This window comes from Phyllobates terribilis, unplaced genomic scaffold (genome assembly GCF_046119375.1).
Source record: "Phyllobates terribilis strain yellow unplaced genomic scaffold, ASM4611937v1 Scaffold_6__1_contigs__length_29720123, whole genome shotgun sequence".
Lineage (NCBI taxonomy): Eukaryota > Metazoa > Chordata > Amphibia > Anura > Dendrobatidae > Phyllobates > Phyllobates terribilis.
Window position 1 is genome coordinate 1375636 of NW_027362766.1, and position 18404 is coordinate 1394039.

General features: G+C 46.0%; 1 protein-coding gene across 1 annotated transcript in view; it reads left to right on the plus strand.

Moving 5' to 3' along the window:
• The window catches only part of ARHGAP30 (Rho GTPase activating protein 30), a 334666-nt gene that overhangs the window by 74245 nt on the left and 242017 nt on the right, over positions 1-18404 (plus strand). The window contains exon 5 of the mRNA XM_073637244.1: positions 10902-11009. Coding sequence (XP_073493345.1) covers positions 10902-11009 — 108 coding nt within the window. The remainder of the gene's footprint in view (positions 1-10901; positions 11010-18404) is intronic.

The following is an 18404-nucleotide window of genomic DNA, read 5'->3' on the forward strand; positions in this document are numbered from 1 at the left end:
AAGTGGGTGCGTAAATGTACGGTGTGTGCTAGGTCAAAGGCTTCACATACTCCTGCTGCGGGGTTGCTTTGCCCTCTGGAGGTTCCTAGTGCGCCTTGGACGCATCTCACTATGGATTTTATTACTGATCTTCCTGTGTCTGAGGGTTTTACTGTCATCTGGGTGGTCGTGGACCATTTTAGTAAGATGTGTCATTTGGTTCCATTCATTAAGTTGCCCTGCGTCAAGACACTCGCTAAGGAGTTTGTTAAGGAGATTGTCAGGCTCCATGGCGTTCCCACGGATATTGTTTCTGATAGAGGACCTCAGTTTGTGGCTCGCTTTTGGCGTGCTTTTTGTGACAGGTTGGGAGTTCATTTGTTATTTTCATCTGGTTATCATCCTGAGTCGAATGGACAGACTGAAAGAAAGAACCAGGATGTTGAACAGTTTTTGCGTTGTTTTATGGCGGACAATCAAGAGGTGTGGTCTGAGTTCTGCCTCTCGCAGAATTTGCTCTTAACAATCATACATCCTCCTCTGCTGGGTGTTCTCCTTTTTTTTGTTGTACTGGGAGACATTCGTCTTTTGGTTCGTTCTCCAAATTGGGGTCGGCGGTGCCGGAGGAGGAGAATTTTTCCGGTGATTTGGAGAGAGTTTGGACTAATGTACGTTGTAACCTTCAAGAGGCTAACAAGAAGTCCAAGAAGTATTTAGACAGGAAACGTAAGGAGGTTTTGTTTATTGTGGGTGACATGGTTTGGTTGTCCTCAAGGAACTTGCGGTTGAGGATTCCCTCTAAAAAACTGGGTCCTAAGTTTGTGGGTCCATTTAAAGTGCTTCAGGTTGTTAACCCGTCTGCTGTTAGGTTTTAGGTTCCCACCTCCTGGAAGATTAATCCTGTGTTTCATGTTTTCTTGTTGAAAAAGGCTGATGTATCAGATAGGGACGCCACTGTCACAGTTCCTCCTGTGCTGGAAGACGGCGAATATGAAATTTCTCGTATCTTGAATTCTAGATGGCATAGAGGGAGATTACAGTATCTCGTCTCCTGGAAGGGTTTCGGTCCCGAAGACAACTCCTGGGTAAGGGAGGATGATGTCTCTGCTCCTAGGCTTGTTAGAGCTTTCTACAAGAGGTTTCCGGATAGGCCTGGGCCTGGAGGATCCGGAGGATCCTCATAAAAGAGAGGGTACTGTTAGAACCCTCCTGTTTGTTTTTTCCATCTTGTGTTTTGCAGTCACGTGACCATCTGCCTATATATTCCAGCTCCGCCCTTTTGGCTGTGCTGGACCTCAGTGTTGTTTCACTGTTTTGCTAGCCAGGTGCTTCTGTGCCTATCTCTGTCAGTTTGCTTGGTCCTTTGGGACCTCTAGTACCTTTTAGTCAGTTTATCTTTTTGTGTTCTGCAACAACCTTCTCTGTTCAGGAGGTGTCCCATTTTTTGTTCCAGTCCTTAGTTCTTTTAGGGACCCCTTCCTTTATGCTATAGGTCTTCGTTCAGACTAGCCAAGGACTAAGGCGGGTCTGTTCGCAAGGAACAGTCCAGCCCGCTACATCGTAGGGATTCAGCTTAGTCTTACTGTAGGGATAGCTTTCCCCTTTCTTTCCTTAGTACTTGTTGCAGATCATAACAGCGATAGCCCAATTATTATTATTATTCGCTGCCACCACCGGCCGAGTTTGAAATATGATACAGGCCTGGCCGGACGCCTGCGTTTTGGTAGCGTATATGGCTTCCAGGAAGGGAATGATTTCAGAACAAAAGAAACAGAACTATTAAATTTTATATTTAATCCAAAAGGGAGGCAGTGTTTAAGAAAAATATATACAAGGATGTTACAAAGGAGACATTAAAATACATAAGCAGTTACACAAATAAAACAGGATAAAACAGGTGAAACTTATACTATAAAGTTCACTACGACGACTCAGTATAGGTAGAGGGGAGACGCTCCGTTTACTGTTATCGAACAGGGTCCTCCGCTATGATAGACATATACTCCCGGACAAAGAACACGGCTTCAGCCTCAACAAACTATTTTATGCTGAAGGGAGAGACCCCCCTGTGATGACATCACAGGGGCTGGGCTCCACCCTTCAGATTTGTATTCGAAACCTGTTTTTTGGGATAAGTCATCGCTTGTTGATCCCAGAAGCCCAAAAGTGATATCATGTTTTTCCTTATGATTTTATCTTCGGTTAGAGACCACACATCGAATAGCTGCAGTCTGCTATTCCGATGTTTTTGTGCTACAGCTCCCTGATTTTGCTTACAGCCCTGGAAAACTACATATACATTCCTGGGATGATTTGGTCACTAAACATATGGGTCCCGTTACTGTCAAACCTATGGAACTCACAATAGTTCATATTTCATATCGGAGTCGACCTGGCTATGACTGGTGGCCGGGAATTGTTTGTGAGTGCCTTTGAACTTAAGGAACTATTTCCTCTTTCCTCCAAACTCTGGCCTGGGAGAAGGTGTTAATCTATCTCACATCTGTGTTAGGAGGAAATACATTTACATTTTAGCTTGTAACACTTCATGGCCAGCATGTTTGTGTAAGGCCTTATGGCTGTGGGTGATAATTTGCAGGAAGACACTGTATAATTGTCATCTCTGGACAAACACTACAGGAGAGGGCATGAGAGAAGGGGCTAATATTCTGTTAATATGTCCCTGACATTAATATGTTCCTGACATTGCCCATCCATCCTGGTATATGTCCCTCCAACCTGGTTTATGTCCCTCTATCCTTGTATATGTCCCTCCATCCTGGTATATATCCCCCATCCTTGTATATAACCCCCATCCTGGCATATGTTCCTAATCCTGGCATATGGTCCCTCCATCCTGGTATATGGCCCCTCTATCCTAGCATATGTCCCTCCATCCTGGCATATCCCCCCCCTTAACATAGTAACATAGTTTGTAAAGCCGAATAAAGACTTGCGTCCATCAAGTTCGACCTGTTAGTTCTGTAATTGCTAAAGTTGATCCAGAGGAGGCAAAAACCCCAAATGATTTGGTCAATCTTCACCTGAGGAAAAATTCCCTCCCGACTCTGAAACCAGCAGTCAGAATAAATCCCTGTATCAACCTACTATTTTATTCTATTTTTAAGTATACGCTGAAATCTGCCTGGTATCTAGAAATGCATCCAGTCCCCGCTTGAACTGGTGTAGTGAATCCGACATTACCGTCTCCTCACTCAGTGAATTCCATATTCTCACTGTTCTTACCGTAAAGAACCCCTTGCTATGCTGGTGCTGAAACCTTTTCTCTTCCAGTCTTAGTGAGTGCCCTCTTGTTACCGTAATATCCCTCCTTTTGAACAAATCCCGGGCAAGATCTCTATACTGTCCCCTAACATATTTGTACACATTTATTATGTCCCCCCTCAACCTTCTCTTTTTCAGGCTGAATAGTCCTAGTTTTGCCAACCTCTCTGGGTATTGCAGTCCCTCCATTCCCTTTATTAATTTTGTTGCCCTCCTTTGTACCTTTTCAAGCTCATTTATTTCCTTTCTATATATTGGGGCCCATAACTGAGCACAGTATTCCAAGTGTGGTCTGACCAGTGCTTTGTACAGTGGAAGAACAATGTTCTCCTCCTTTGCAGCTATACCTCTTCTGATACATCCCATTACCCTGTTTGCCCTTACAGCAGCGGCCTGACTTTGGGCACTCCAATTTAGTTTGCTATCAATCAAGATGCCCAAGTCCTTCTCCATCTCTGAATTCCCCAATGATTTCCCATTCAGTGAGTACTGGTGACTTCCATTTTTCCTTCCCATATGTATGACCTTACATTTCTCCTCGTTAAACCTCATTTGCCATTTAATGCTCCACCTACCCAGCTTATCCAAATCCCTCTGTAGGTCTGCACTGTCCTCTTTTGTATTAATTGTTTTACATAACTTTGTGTCATCTGCAAATATAGATATTTTACTATTTATCCCATTGACTATGTCGTTAATAAAGATATTAAATAACATTGGGCCTAGTACAGACCCCTGTGGTACCCCACTAGTGACGCTTACCCAATCTGAGTATATTCCATTTATAACCACCCTCTGCCTTCTATCCCTTAGCCAGTTTGCTACCCACTTGCAGACATTTTCCCCCAGCCCCATCATTCTCATTTTGTATACCAACCTATTATGTGGCACGCTATCGAACGCTTTTGAGAAGTCGAGATACACGACATCCACTGGTTCCCCCTGATCTACTCGAGAGCTAACCTCCTCGTAGAAGTCAATCAGGTTTGTTTGGCAGGAGCGATTCCTCATGAATCCATGTTGGTTCGGGATTAAAAGATTATTAGCATCAAGATGCTCCGTAATTGCCTCTTTAATGAAGCTTTCAAAAATTTTGCCCACAACGGACGTCAGACTCACCGGCCGATAGTTTCCGGCGTCACTTTTCGCTCCCTTTTTGAATATTGGCACTACATTCGCCTGTCGCCAATCAAGTGGTACAGACCCAGTCTCAACAGAGTCCTTAAATATAAGATATAACGGTCTGTCTATCACATGACTTAGTTCCCTTAGTACCCGTGGGTGTATGCCATCAGGTCCTGGTGATTTGTTTATTTTAATGTTACTGAGGCGTTTCTCTACCCCAGCTTGGGTTAGATTTGTCATACTTAGTGGAGGATTAAGTTTGTCACTTCTCATTTCTCCTGTTAGTTCTATTTCCTTTATGAAAGTTGTCGAAAAAAAATTTATTTAATAGATTAGCTTTATCCTCATCTTTCTCTATGATTTTGCCTTCCTCACTTTTTATCGGTCCAATATTATCCGATTTAATCCTTTTACTATTTATATACGTAAAGAACAGTTTGGGATTTGATCTACTTTCCCTAGCAATACGTCTCTCTGTTTCCTCCTTCGCTATTTTTATTTGTTTTTTACAGGTTCTCGTTTTTTCCGTGTAACACATTAGTGCCTCCTTACTGTTTTCCTGTTTTAACCTCTTGAATGCCTCTTTTTTGCTATTTAACGCCCCTTTTACGTTCTTGTTCAACCATATTGGTTTCCTCTTATTTCTGGCCCTTTTATTCCCATACGGTATATACCTCTCGCACTGAGTATTCAGAATTCTTTTGAAGGTTTCCCATTTACTATTCGTATTCCATTGATTAAGAACTTTGTCCCAGTCAATAAGTTGAAGGTTTTCTTTCAGCTGATCAAACTTCGCCCTCCTAAAGTTTAATGTTTTTGTTGTTCCCTTATTGATAACCCTACTGAAGGGCATTTTGAAGTCGATAATATTATGATCGCTATTACCTAGGTGCCCCCCTATCTGTACCTCAGTTATTCTATCAGGCCTATTAGTCAATATTAAGTCCAACACGGCCTTCCCTCTCGTTGGTTCCTGCACTAGTTGGGAGAGATAATTATCCTTAATATTTGTCAAGAACCTTTTTCCTTTCTGAGATCTACAAGTTTCTGTTTCCCAGTCAATATCCGGGTAGTTGAAATCCCCCATTACAATCACTTCATTATGTTTTGCTACTTTGTCTATTTGTCCTAATAGCAGATTCTCATTCTCCTCTGTTATATTGGGTGGCTTATAGCAGACCCCCAGTAATATTTTATTATTATTTTTTGCCCCCTCTATCTCTACCCACATGGACTCGACCCCCTCTTCTCCCTCTCCTATATCTTCCCTTAGTCTGGGTTTTAGACGTGACCTTACATATAAGCAGACTCCTCCGCCTTTCCCCTGTTTCCGGTCCCTTCTAAATAAACTGTAATCTAATAAATTTACCGCCCAGTCATAGCTATCATCTAGCCAAGTCTCTGTTATACCTACGATGTCATACCTCTCCTCCGATATAAGCGCCTGCAGCTCATCCGCCTTATTGGTCAGGCTTCTTGCGTTGGTCAGCATGCAAGATAAAACTTTGGGGTTATTTAGCATCCTATTCTTCTCTAACTATCTAACTGTACTATCCCCACCCCCCTCTCCACCCTCATTATATTCACTTCTCCCCTTCCCCCTTGCTTGCCTCACATCCCACCTATTTCCTTGGTTCCCCCCCCCCCGTCTCTAGTTTAAAAACTCCTCCAACCTATTAGCCATCTTCTTCCCCAGCACCGCTGCACCCTCCCCATTGAGGTGCAGCCCGTCCCTACGGTAGAGCCTGTAGCCGACCGACTTCATTCTGGCATATGTCCCTCCATCCTTTTAAATGTCCTTTCATCCTTTTATATGTCCCTCTATCCTGGTATATGCCCTCCATCCAGGCATATGACCCTCCATACTGGCATATGATCCTCCATACTGGCATATGTCCATCCATCCTGGTATATGTCCCTTCAGCCTGGTATATGCTCCCCCTTCCTGTCATATGGCCTCCCATCCTGGCATATGTTCCCTCATCCTGCTATATGTTCCCCCATCCTGATACATGTTCCCCCATCCTGATACATGTTCACTCATCCTGATACATGTCCCCTCATCCTGGTATATGTCCCCTCATCCTAGCATATGCCCCTCCATCCTTGTATATGTCCCCTAATCCTGGTATATGTCCCTCCATCCTGATATAAGTCCATCCAGCCTGGTATATGCTCCCCCATCCTGGCATATGTCCCCACATCCTGGCATATGTTCCCCCAACCTGGCATATGTCCCCTAATCCTGCTACATGTCCCTCCATCCTGGCATATGCTCCTTGTGAGGACACAGATTCTAATCTTAATTACCCAGACCTCTAGATTTGTTAAACCAGGAGAAATACACCTTTTTGTTCACTTTTGAATTTATGTGTTTTTATTTGGGGGGTCAAGAACAGTATTTGTATAACCCTGAATGTTGACATTTGAGTTGATATTTAGTGCATCTTATTGTATGGAGAACAGCGACTCATGGTTGGGGAACAATGATATTTGTTAATATGCTAATTACATATTGTACTAGGCAAAGGGATACAAACTATGCAGACTGATTACATGATCAAACAAGGATACATGAGCCTTGCACCTTCCCTCTGACCTGTGAATGATGACCTGAGCCACAGATGTAAATATAAAAAGGGTTTTCTATAGTGCTGAAAACAAAATCAGAGACTCTTCAGGACAGCAGCTTGGTAGCATGGCTCCATCCCAAGGCACCCATCCTTGTATATGCCCCCTCATCCTGGTATATGTCCCTTCATCCTGGCATATGTCCCCCATCCTGGTATATGTCCCCCCATACTGGCCTATATTCCTCCATCCTGGTATATATCCCTTCATCCTGGCATATGTCCACCAATCCTGGTATATGTCCCCCCATACTGGTCTATATTCCTCCATCTTGGTATATGTTCCCCTATCCTGGTATATGTCCCCTCATCCTGGTATATTTTCCTCCATCCTTGTACATGTTCCCTCATCCTCGTATATGTCTCTCCATCCTGATATTTGTCCTTCCATCCTGGTATATATCCCCCATCCTAGCATATGACCCTCCATACTGGCATATTCCCCTCCATCATGGTATATGTCCCTCAGGCCTGGTATAGGCTCCCCTTCCCTGGCATATGTCCCTCATCCTGGTATATGTCCCCCCATCCTGGCATACGTTCACCCATCCTGGCATATGTCCCCTCATCCTGGTATATGTCCCCTCATCCTGCTATATGTCACCCATTCTGGTATATGTCTCCTCATCTTGATACATGTCCCCTAATCATGGAATATGCCCCTCCATCCTGGTATATGCTCCCCCATCCTTGTATATGTCCCCTCATGGTGGTATATGTCAGGCACCTTGTTGCAGGAGTGTGTATAGCACACAGGATCAGCAGAGTTAAGCAGACAATCAGTCACCTTGTTGCATGAGTGCGAATAGCACATAGGATCAGTAGCGCTCAGCAGGCACCTTGTGGCAGAAGTGTGCATAGCACACAGGATCAGCAGCGTTCATCAGGCAGTCTGGCACCTTGTGGCAGGAGTGTGGATAGCACACAGGATCAGCAGCGTTCACCAGGCAATCTGACACTTTGTTGCAGGAGTGTGGATAGCACACAGGATCAGCAGCGTTCAGCAGGCAGTCTGGCATTTTGTTGCAGGAGTGTGGATAGCACACAGGATCACAAGAGTTCAGCAGGCAGTCTGACACTTTGTTGCAGGAGTGTGGATAGCACACAGGATCAGCAGTGTTCAGCAGGCAGTCTGGCATTTTGTTGCAGGAGTGTGGATAGCACACAGCGTCAGCAGAGTTCAGCAGACAATCAGGCACCTTTTTGCATGAGTGCAAATAGCACACAGGATCAGCAGAGTTCAGCAGGCAGTCTGGCACCTTGTGGCAGGAGTGTGGATAGCACACAGGATCAGCAGAGTTAAACAGACAATCAGTCACCTTGTTACATGAGTGCGAATAGCACATAGGATCAGTAGCGCTCAGCAGGCACCTTGTGGCAGAAGTGTGCATAGCACACAGGATCAGCAGAGTTTAGCAGGCAATCTGGCACCTTGTGGCAGGAGTGTGGATAGCACACAGGATCAGCAGCGTTCAGCAGGCAATCTGGCACTTTGTGGCAGGAGTGTGGATAGCACACAGAATCAGCAGAGTTTAGCAGGCAATCTGGCACTTTGTTGCAGGAGTGTGGATAGGACACAGGATCAGCAGCGTTCAGCAGGCAGTCTGGCACCTTGTGGCAGGAGTGTGGATAGCACACAGAATCAGCAGCGTTCACCAGGCAATCTGACACTTTGTTGCAGGAGTGTGGATAGCACACAGGATCAGCAGCGTTCAGCAGGCAGTCTGGCATTTTGTTGCAAGAGTGTGGATAGCAGACAGGATCAGAAGAGTTCAGCAGGCAGTCTGGCACTTTGTTGCAGGAGTGTGGATAGCACACAGGATCAGCAGCGTTCAGCAGGCAGTCTGGCATTTTGTTGCAGGAGTGTGGATAGCACACAGGATCAGCAACGTTCAGCAGGCAGTCTGGCATTTTGTTGCAGGAGTGTGGATAGCACACAGGGTCAGCAGAGTTCAGCAGACAATCAGGCACCTTTTTGCATGAGTGCAAATAGCACACAGGATCAGCAGAGTTCAGCAGGCAGTCTGGCACCTTGTGGCAGGAGTGTGGATAGCACACAGGATCAGCAGAGTTCAGCAGGCAGTCTGGCACTTTGTTGCAGGAGTGTGGATAGCACACAGGATCAGCAGAGTTCAGCTGGCAGTCTGGCACTTTGTTGCAGGAGTGTGGATAGCACACAGGATTTGCTGAGTAGATTAACAGGTGGTTGACTCCTGGAAAGCACGTAGTCGCAGCATGACATCAGAAGTAACTGCCAGGCTACAATAGAAGCGTAGTGCAGACTAGCACAGAGGGAGCAGCCATAAGAGAAAGAAGTAGCAGAAATTGGCACTGGAGCCGGAACAGTAAGTAACAGAGACATTACAACTTTCGACTATTTAGAGAAAGGTGTCCTCATCTTCTGAGTAACGTGACCTCACTGGTTGCGATGTCCAGCAACAGTTCTTACTCTTACTACAAAGGGGGACATTTTTCCCGGTGGAGTGTGCCAAGCCGGCATAAGGAGACTTTTAAGCTATGCAATGCTCGTCTGGAAACTTAAAGATGCAAATACCCTCTTCAGAGATCTTTAGACCATTGCCCAGTTTAGCTTTTTATTCTAAACCATGTGGTAAGGCTCATGATATTAACTTTTAGAACTGACATTTTCCTGTCACTTCACTGTTGCAGGATATCCCGGGGCTAGGGGCGCCTTCCCTATCCGTCAAGCTAGGGGGCGCCCTAGCCTATCCCTGGTCCCGGATTACTTCTGGTGGTGAAGATGCTGGGGCCACTTGCCTTGCTGTGCTCCTATATCAACCCTTATATGTCCCCTCCCCACCCTGGGATGTGGGGAGTAGAAGTGTATAAGAATACACAAACCAGACTAACAAGGGAAGACGGACAGGGTTAAATGAAAATACCAATCATACAAAAATGCACTCACAAACAACAGAGTGGAACATCGAGGAGTTAAGGAAGGCAAAATAAAATAGGACAGGATGAGGATGTGCACACAGACAAACACCAAGCAACAGTCTTCTGAACAATCTCCAATCGCCACTTCCAACAACCAACACCTCCAACTCCAGAACCAGGCAGAATGAACAGACACTGGCGATCCTGGATTTCCAGAGGCAAGTATATTCAGCAGAGGGGAGTGCCAACACTAAACAGCTGAGACCATCAAATCAGGAAAGCTTCAGGAGCTTCAACTGAACAGATTAACCCCTGCACTGCTAGCAGAGACCGTCACTGTTTAGTATGATGGTGAAGTGCTTCTAATGAGTGCAGGAGTACGTGAAATACGACACCGCAGTCTTCTGGACCCTCTCTGTTGGGGTAAACCCATACCACTTCCACTCTGAAGAGGAAATTTGCATATTTTAATTCTCGAAGGAGCACTGCATGGCCTATAAGTCTACTTATTCCAGCTCAATACTCTCTACAAGTGGAAACGACCCCCCCTTTACACCCAATGTCGGAGACCTCTCACTAAGCAAGATCAGACCTCCTGCTTTGCACTAAAGAGGGGCAAACACCCCAAAACACAAATGTCTACAAAGGGAGTGTTTGGTTTGGCTTTTATCCTAAGTAATGTGGAAAGGCTTCTCAAAAAGCCGCTATTGACTTCAGATTACTACTTCCAGTAGGTGGCGCTAGATCTCTTATTCTCTTCCTCTCTGCATATTACTCTTGGGTGGAGACCAATATATTAATTTGCAGAATGTGAGATGCTTTAATGTAAATTACACAGGTTGCATTCCAACCACAGAAGTTGAGCCTCATTCATCAGCTATAATGAGATGCATCTTGCAGAAGATTTCATGCTTAATAGTGTCATAAAATATTAACCATGTGCAGGCTGCATCCTTCATCAGGATTTAACTGTATTTCTTCTAGGACCCTGGAATATCTCATGAAACACTTACTCAGAATGGCGTCCTACAGCTCTCAAACCAACATGCACTCACGAAATCTGGCCATCGTCTGGGCCCCCAATTTGCTCAGGTAGGCTAACTCATCGGAAAGCTAGAGCCATAGGGTTATTATTGCGGTAACCTGGTGTACGGCAGGGGGATTGTGCTCCTGGTGGTCTATAATCTGTCTCACAATAAGCCTCTTCCCCCTCTCCAATCACACACAAAATCCCCAATAAAAATAATAAAAAATGTAACAGGGGGAAATAGTTTGTCACGACGTCAGGTGAGTATCAGACAGGTGGAGATGGTCTCTGAACACAGGCTGATAAAGGATCACTAGACCAGTGCCATGTGAAGAATGATGATTTGTACAATAGCTGCCTCGTTAGGTAGAGTACCATGATGGTGGTTGGTGCACGTAGAGTACCATGATGGTGGTTGGTGCAGGTAGAGTACCATGGTGGTGGTTGGTGCAGGTAGAGTTCCATGGTGGTGGATGGTGCAGCTAGAGTACCATGATGATGGTTGGTGCAGGTAGAGTACCATGATGTTGGTTGGTGCAGGTAGAGTACCATGGTGGTGGTTGGTACAGGTAGAGTACCATGGTAGTGGATGGTGCAGGTAGAGTACCATTGTGGTGGTTGGTGCAGGTAGAGTACCATGATGGTGGTTGGTGCAGGTAGAGTACCATGGTGGTGGTTGGTGCAGGTAGAGTACCATGGTGGTGGTTGGTACAGGTAGAGTACCATGGTGGTGGTTGGTGCAGGTAGAGTACTGTCAGGGACGGCACCGGCAGGATCACACAGTATCCCACCGCTGCCACCAATTTGTCAGGGATTACACCCACACACAGTCAGGACGACACCGGGGAGATCACACAATATCTCACCGTGCCGTCACGCTGTCCATATTTCGTCCGGAGTCGCGAGCACACGATCCAGACTACTCTCTACGTAGGTATCGGTAAGCGACCAGTGAGCGTATGGCTCAACTCCCTGGGTTCCACAGCCTGGAATCCGTGTTTAACGCCCTACGTACGGTCACTGTCAGCTTCACGATAGCCCAATTATTAATACTCTCTGCCACCACCGGCCGAGTTTTAAATATAATACAGGCCTGGCGGGACGCCTGCATTTTGGTAGCGTATATGGCTTCGGGGGAGGGAACGATTACAGAACAAAAGAAACAGAACTATTAAATTTTATATTTAATCCAAAAGGGAGGCAGTGTTTAGGAAAAATATATACAAGGATGTTACAAAGGGGACATTAAAATACATACGCAGTTACATAAAATAAACAGGATAAAAAAGTGAAACTTACACTATAAAGTTCACTGCGACGACTCAATATAGTCGGAGGAGGGGCTCCCCGGTTGGAATATGCTGTTATTGAACAGGACCCGTTGCTTATAATTCTTATTCCCCCCTGGCAATGAGTGCTCCTGTCTTCTCCATAGATTCTTTTAAACCTAAGGGAGATCTGGCCACACGCCCCTTGTGGTGAGATCATGTGGGCCGGTCTCCAGCATGTACATTTTTATTAGACATGCTAACTTCTGCGATAACTCATTGACCGTTGATCGCAGAAGCTTGCAGACTACGCCATTTTTTCCCTTATGATTTTATCTTTATTTTGATATCACACTTCGCATAGCTGCAGTCTGCCATTCTGGTGTTTTTGCGCTGCAGCTCCCTGATTTTGGTTACAGCCCTGGAAAAGTACCTACACATTCCTGGGCTGATTTGGTCACTACCCATTTGGGTCTCGTTATTGCCGGACGTATGGAACTCATAATATCTCATAATTCATATCGGAGTCATCATGTCTGCAAATTCCCCTTTGCAGCTCGGGAAGCAGCTTCAACAGTTACACGCAAATTAGTGCAAGCCTGCATTTTAATTACCTCCTGCATCTTTCAGGGACAAGATTCTTACTTCCTAATGAAGTTATAACACTCCTTCGTTGGTCGTATTTGCATAAACTATTTACCAGGCGTGGGTTAATTGGGGCTTTTGCGCTGAGCAGAAGGGGAATAAGGGAGGGGGGTGATCATCTATGTCAGGCAGATATGGAAGAACATTTTCCTGATATTAATATTTTCCTGACAAGTACCATGGAGGTGGTTAGTGCAGGTAGAGTACCATGATTGTGGTTGGTGCAGGTAGAGTACCATTGTGGTCGTTTGTGCAGGTAGAGTACCATGGTGGTGGTTGGTGCAGGTAGAGTACCATGGTGGTGGTTGGTGCAGTTAGAGTACCATGGTGGTCGTTTGTGCAGGTAGAGTACCATGGTGGTGGTTGGTGCAGGTAGAGTACCATGGTGGTGGTTGGTGCAGGTAGAGTACCATGGTGGTGGCTGGTGCAGGTAGAGTACCATGGTGGTGTTTGGTGCAGGTAGAGTACCATGATGGTGGCTGGTGCAGGTAGAGTAGCATGGTGGTGGTTGGTGCAGGTAGAGTACGCCATGGTGGTGGTTGGTGCAGGTAGAGTACCATGGTGGTGGCTGGTGCAGGTAGAGTACCATGGTGGTGGCTGGTGCAGGTAGAGTATCATGGTGGTGGTTGGTGCAGGTAATGTACCATGGTGGTGGCTGGTGCAAGTAGTGTACCATGATTGTGGCTGGTGCAGGTAGAGTACCATGGTGGTGGTTTGTGCAGGTAGAGTACCATGATGGTGGTTGGTGCTGGTAGAGTACCATGGTGGTGGTTGGTGCAGGTAGAGTACCGTGGTGGTGGTTTGTGCAGGTAGAGTACCATGGTGGTGGTTGGTGCAGGTAGAGTACCGTGGTGGTGGTTTGTGCAGGTAGAGTACCATGTTGGTGGTTGGTGCAGGTAGAGTACCATAGTGGTGGTTGATGCTGGTAGAGTACCATGGTGGTGGTTTGCGCAGGTAGAGTACCATGATGGTGGTTGGTGCAGGTAGACTACCATGATGGTGGTTTGTGCTGGTACAGTACCATGGTGGTGGTTGATGCAGGTAGAGTATCATGATGGTGGTTGGTGTAGGTAGAGTACCATGGTGGTGGTTGGTGTAGGTAGAGTATCATGGTGGTGGTTGGTGTAGGTAGAGTACCATGGTGGTGGTTGGTGTAGGTAGAGTACCATGGTGGTGGTTGGTGCAGGTAGACTACTATGGTGGTGGTTTGTGCAGGTAGAGTATTACGGTGGTGGTTTGTGCAGGTAGAGTATCATGGTGGTGGTTGGTGCAGGTAGAGTACCATGGTGGTGGTTGGGGCAGGCAGGGTACCATGGTGGTGGTTGGTGTATGTAGTGTACCATGGTGGTGGCTGGTGCAGGTAGAGTACCATGGTGGTGGTTGGTGCAGGTAGAGTACCATGGTGGTGGTCGGTGCAGGTAGAGTACCATGGTGGTGGTTGGTGCAGGTAGAGTACTATGGTGGTGGTTGGTGAAAGTAGAGTATCATGGTGGTGGTTGGTGCAGGTAGAGTACCATGGTGGAGGCTGGTGCAGGTAGAGTACCATGGTGGTGGTCGGTCCAGGTAGAGTACCATGGTGGTGGTTGGTGCAGGTAGAGTACCATGGTGGTGGTTGGTGCAGGTAGAGTACCATGGTGGTGGTTGGTGCAGGTAGAGTACAATGGTGGTGGTCGGTGCAGGTAGAGTACCATGGTGGTGGTCGGTGCAGGTAGAGTACCATGGTGGTGGTTGGTGCAGGTAGAGTACCATGGTGGTGGCTGGTGCAGGTAGAGTACCATGGTGGTGGTCGGTGCAGGTAGAGTACCATGGTGGTGGTCGGTGCAGGTAGAGTACCATGGTGGTGGTTGGTGCAGGTAGAGTACTATGGTGGTGGTTGGTGAAAGTAGAGTATCATGGTGGTGGTTGGTGCAGGTAGAGTACCATGGTGGAGGCTGGTGCAGGTAGAGTACCATGGTGGTGGTCGGTCCAGGTAGAGTACCATGGTGGTGGTTGGTGCAGGTAGAGTACCATGGTGGTGGTTGGTGCAGGTAGAGTACCATGGTGGTGGTTGGTGCAGGTAGAGTACCATGGTGGTGGTTGGTGCAGGTAGAGTACAATGGTGGTGGTCGGTGCAGGTAGAGTACCATGGTGGTGGTCGGTGCAGGTAGAGTACCATGGTGGTGGTTGGTGCAGGTAGAGTACCATGGTGGTGGCTGGTGCAGGTAGAGTACCATGGTGGTGGTCAGTGCAGGTAGAGTACCATGATGGTGGTCGGTGCAGGTAGAGTACCATAGTGGTGGTTGGTGCAGGTAGAGTACCATGGTGGTGGTTGGTGAAGGTAGAGTATCATGGTGGTGGTTGGCGCAGCTAATCCCCAATGATGAGGAAGCTGCGATAACTTGGCAGGAATATTCTCTTTACTAAGGATAACACAGTAAGTGACTCTACACATAGTAGGTAATTGATGGTCAGACTTACACTCGCATCTGAAGGTTGACCCAGACACGTGAACAGGTGGATCTCTGCGGGATACTGGTTTTATCAATTCCCTCAGGATGTCCCTCTGGTAATTCTCACTCAATAGCACTTACTTAGGGCTAAGCGGTGATTCTCGGAGGCGGTTTTCTCCTCCTAGGGGTGCAATAGGGATACTTCCAATCTGAAGGCTGTCAGATCCCATCCTTTTTCATTGGTCCCTTTCAGACACAGAAGTCAGGGGGAGATTAACATCTTCTTGCTGCAGTCCGCCTTCCTCTACTGACCCCTCTCCCATGTGACTCTTCTCAGCTGCAGTCATTGGACAACTGCGGGGGGAACTTGTTCCAGCTCTTTCTAGAAACTTCTGCATAAGAAGCAGAGCAGTATCTCTACGTAGGTATCGGTAAGCGACCAGTGAGCGTATGGCGTCACACCTCGGGGATTCCAAAGCCTGGAATCCGTGTTTAACATCCTCCGTACGGTCACTGTCAGCTTTGCGATAGCCCAATTATTATTATTCTCTGCCACCACCGGCCGAGTTTGAAATATAATACAGGCCTGGACAGACGCCTGCGTTTTGGTAGCGTATATTGCTTCGGGGAAGGGAACGATTACAGAACAAAAGAAACAGGACTATTAAATTTTATATTTAATCCAAAAGGGAGGCAGTGTTTAGGAAAAATATATACAAGGATGTTACAAAGGAGACATTAAAATACATAGGCAGTTACATAAAATAAACAGGATAAAAGAAGATAACTTACACTATACGATCACGGTGACTATTCAATATAGGTGGAGGAGTGGCTCCCCTGTTGGATTATGCTGTTTTTGAACAGGACCCGTTGCTTATAATTCTTATTCCCCCCTGGCAATGAGTGAGTCTGTATTGTCCATGGGTTCTCTTATACCTAAGGGGAGATCTGCCCACACGCCCCTTGTGGTGACATCATGTGGGCCAGTCTCCAGCTTGTACATTTTTTATTAAAAACGCTAACTTCGGCGATAACTTATCGCTCGTTGATCGCAGAAGCTTGCAAACTACGCCTTTTGTTCCCTTATGATTTTATCTTTATTTAGAGACCACACATCACATAGCTGCAGTCTGCTATTCTGGTGGTTTTGCGCTACAGCTCCCTGATTATGGTTACAGCCCTGGAAAACTACCTATACATTCCTGGGCTGATTTTGTCACTAAACATATGGGTCCCGTTACTGTCGGACGTATGGAACTCACAATATTTCATAGTTCATATCGGAGTCAGCATGTCTGCAAATTTCCCTTTGAGGCTCAGGAAGCAGCCTCACGGTTACACGCAAATTAGTGCAAGCCAGAGTTTTTCTCAGGCGTGTGTTAATTGGGGCTTTTGTGCTGAGGAAAATGGGACAGCTCGGTGCTGACAGGTGATGAGGGGAGTAAGGGAGGGGGGTGAACATCTATGGAAGAACATTTTCCTGACAATGTGTAAAATATATGGGGATGCTGTGTGATATATATGGGGATGCTGTGTGATATATATGGGGATGCTGTGTAAAGTATATGGGGACGCTGTGTGATCTATATAGGGATGCTGTGTGATCTATATAGGGATGCTGTGTGATATATATGGGGATGCTGTGTGATATATATGGGGATGCTGTGTGATATATATGGGGATGCTGTGTGATATTTATCGGGATGATGTGTAATGTATATGGGGATGCTGTGTGATCTATATAGGGATGCTGTGTGATATATATATCGGGATGCTGTGTGATATATATCGAGATGATGTGTAATGTATATGGGGATGCTGTGTGATCTATATCGAGATGCTGTGTGATATATATGGGGATGCTGTGTGATATATATGGGGATGCTGTGTGATATATATGGGGATGCTGTGTGATATATTTGGGGATGATGTGTGATATATATCGGGATGATGTGTGATATATATGGGGATACTGTGTGATATATAACGGGATGATGTGTGATATACATATCGGGATGCTGTGTGATATATATGGGGATGCTGTGTGTTATATATGGGGATGCTGTGTGATTTATATCGGGATGCTGTGTGATATATATTGGGATGCTGTGTGATATATATCGGGATGTTGTGTGATATATGTCAGGGAAATATTAATGTCAGGGAAATATTATCAGAATATTAGCTCCTAGTCCCATGCCCTCTGCTGTAGTGTTTGTCCAGAGATGACAATTATACAGTGTCTTACTGCAAATTATCACCACTTGTGAGCACCGAGCTGTTCCATTTTCCTCAGCACAAAAGCCCCAATTAGCACACGCCTGGGAAATAGCTTATGCAAACAATGCCAGCCAAGGAGTGTTATAACTTTGTTAGGAAGCAAGCATCTTGTCTCTGAAAGACGCAGGAGGTAATTAAAACGCAGGCTTGCACTAATTTGTGTGTATCCGTGAGGCTGCTTCCCGAGCCTCAATGGGAAATTTGCAGACGCAATGACTCCGATATGAAATATGAAATCTTGTGAGTTCCATAGGTTCGACAGTAACGGGACCCATATGTTTAGTGACCAAATCAGCCCAGGAATGTATATGTAGTTTTCCAGGGCTGTAACCGAAATCAGGGAGCTGTAGCGCAAAAACACCAGAATAGCAGACTGCAGCTATGCGATATATGGTCTCTAAATAAAGATAAAATCATAAGGGAAAAAATGGCGTCGATTGCAAGCTTCTGCGACCAACAAGCAGCGAGTTATTGCTGAAGTTAGCGTTTTTAATAAAAATGTACAGGCTGGAGACCGGCCCACATGATGTCACCACAAGGGGCGTGTGGCCAGATCTCCCCCTAGGTATAAGAGAATCCATGGAGAAGACAGGAGCACTCATTGCCAGGGGGGAATAAGAATTATAAGCAACGGGTCCTGTTCAATAACAGCATAATCCGACTGGAGAGCCCCTCCTCCACCTATACTGAATCATCTCCGCGATCGTATAGTGTAAGTAAGTTGTCTTCTTTTTTACCCTGTTTATTTTGTGTAACTGCCTATGTATTTTAATGTTTCCTTTGTAACATCCATGTATATATTTTTCCTAAACACTGCCTCCCTTTTGGATTAAAT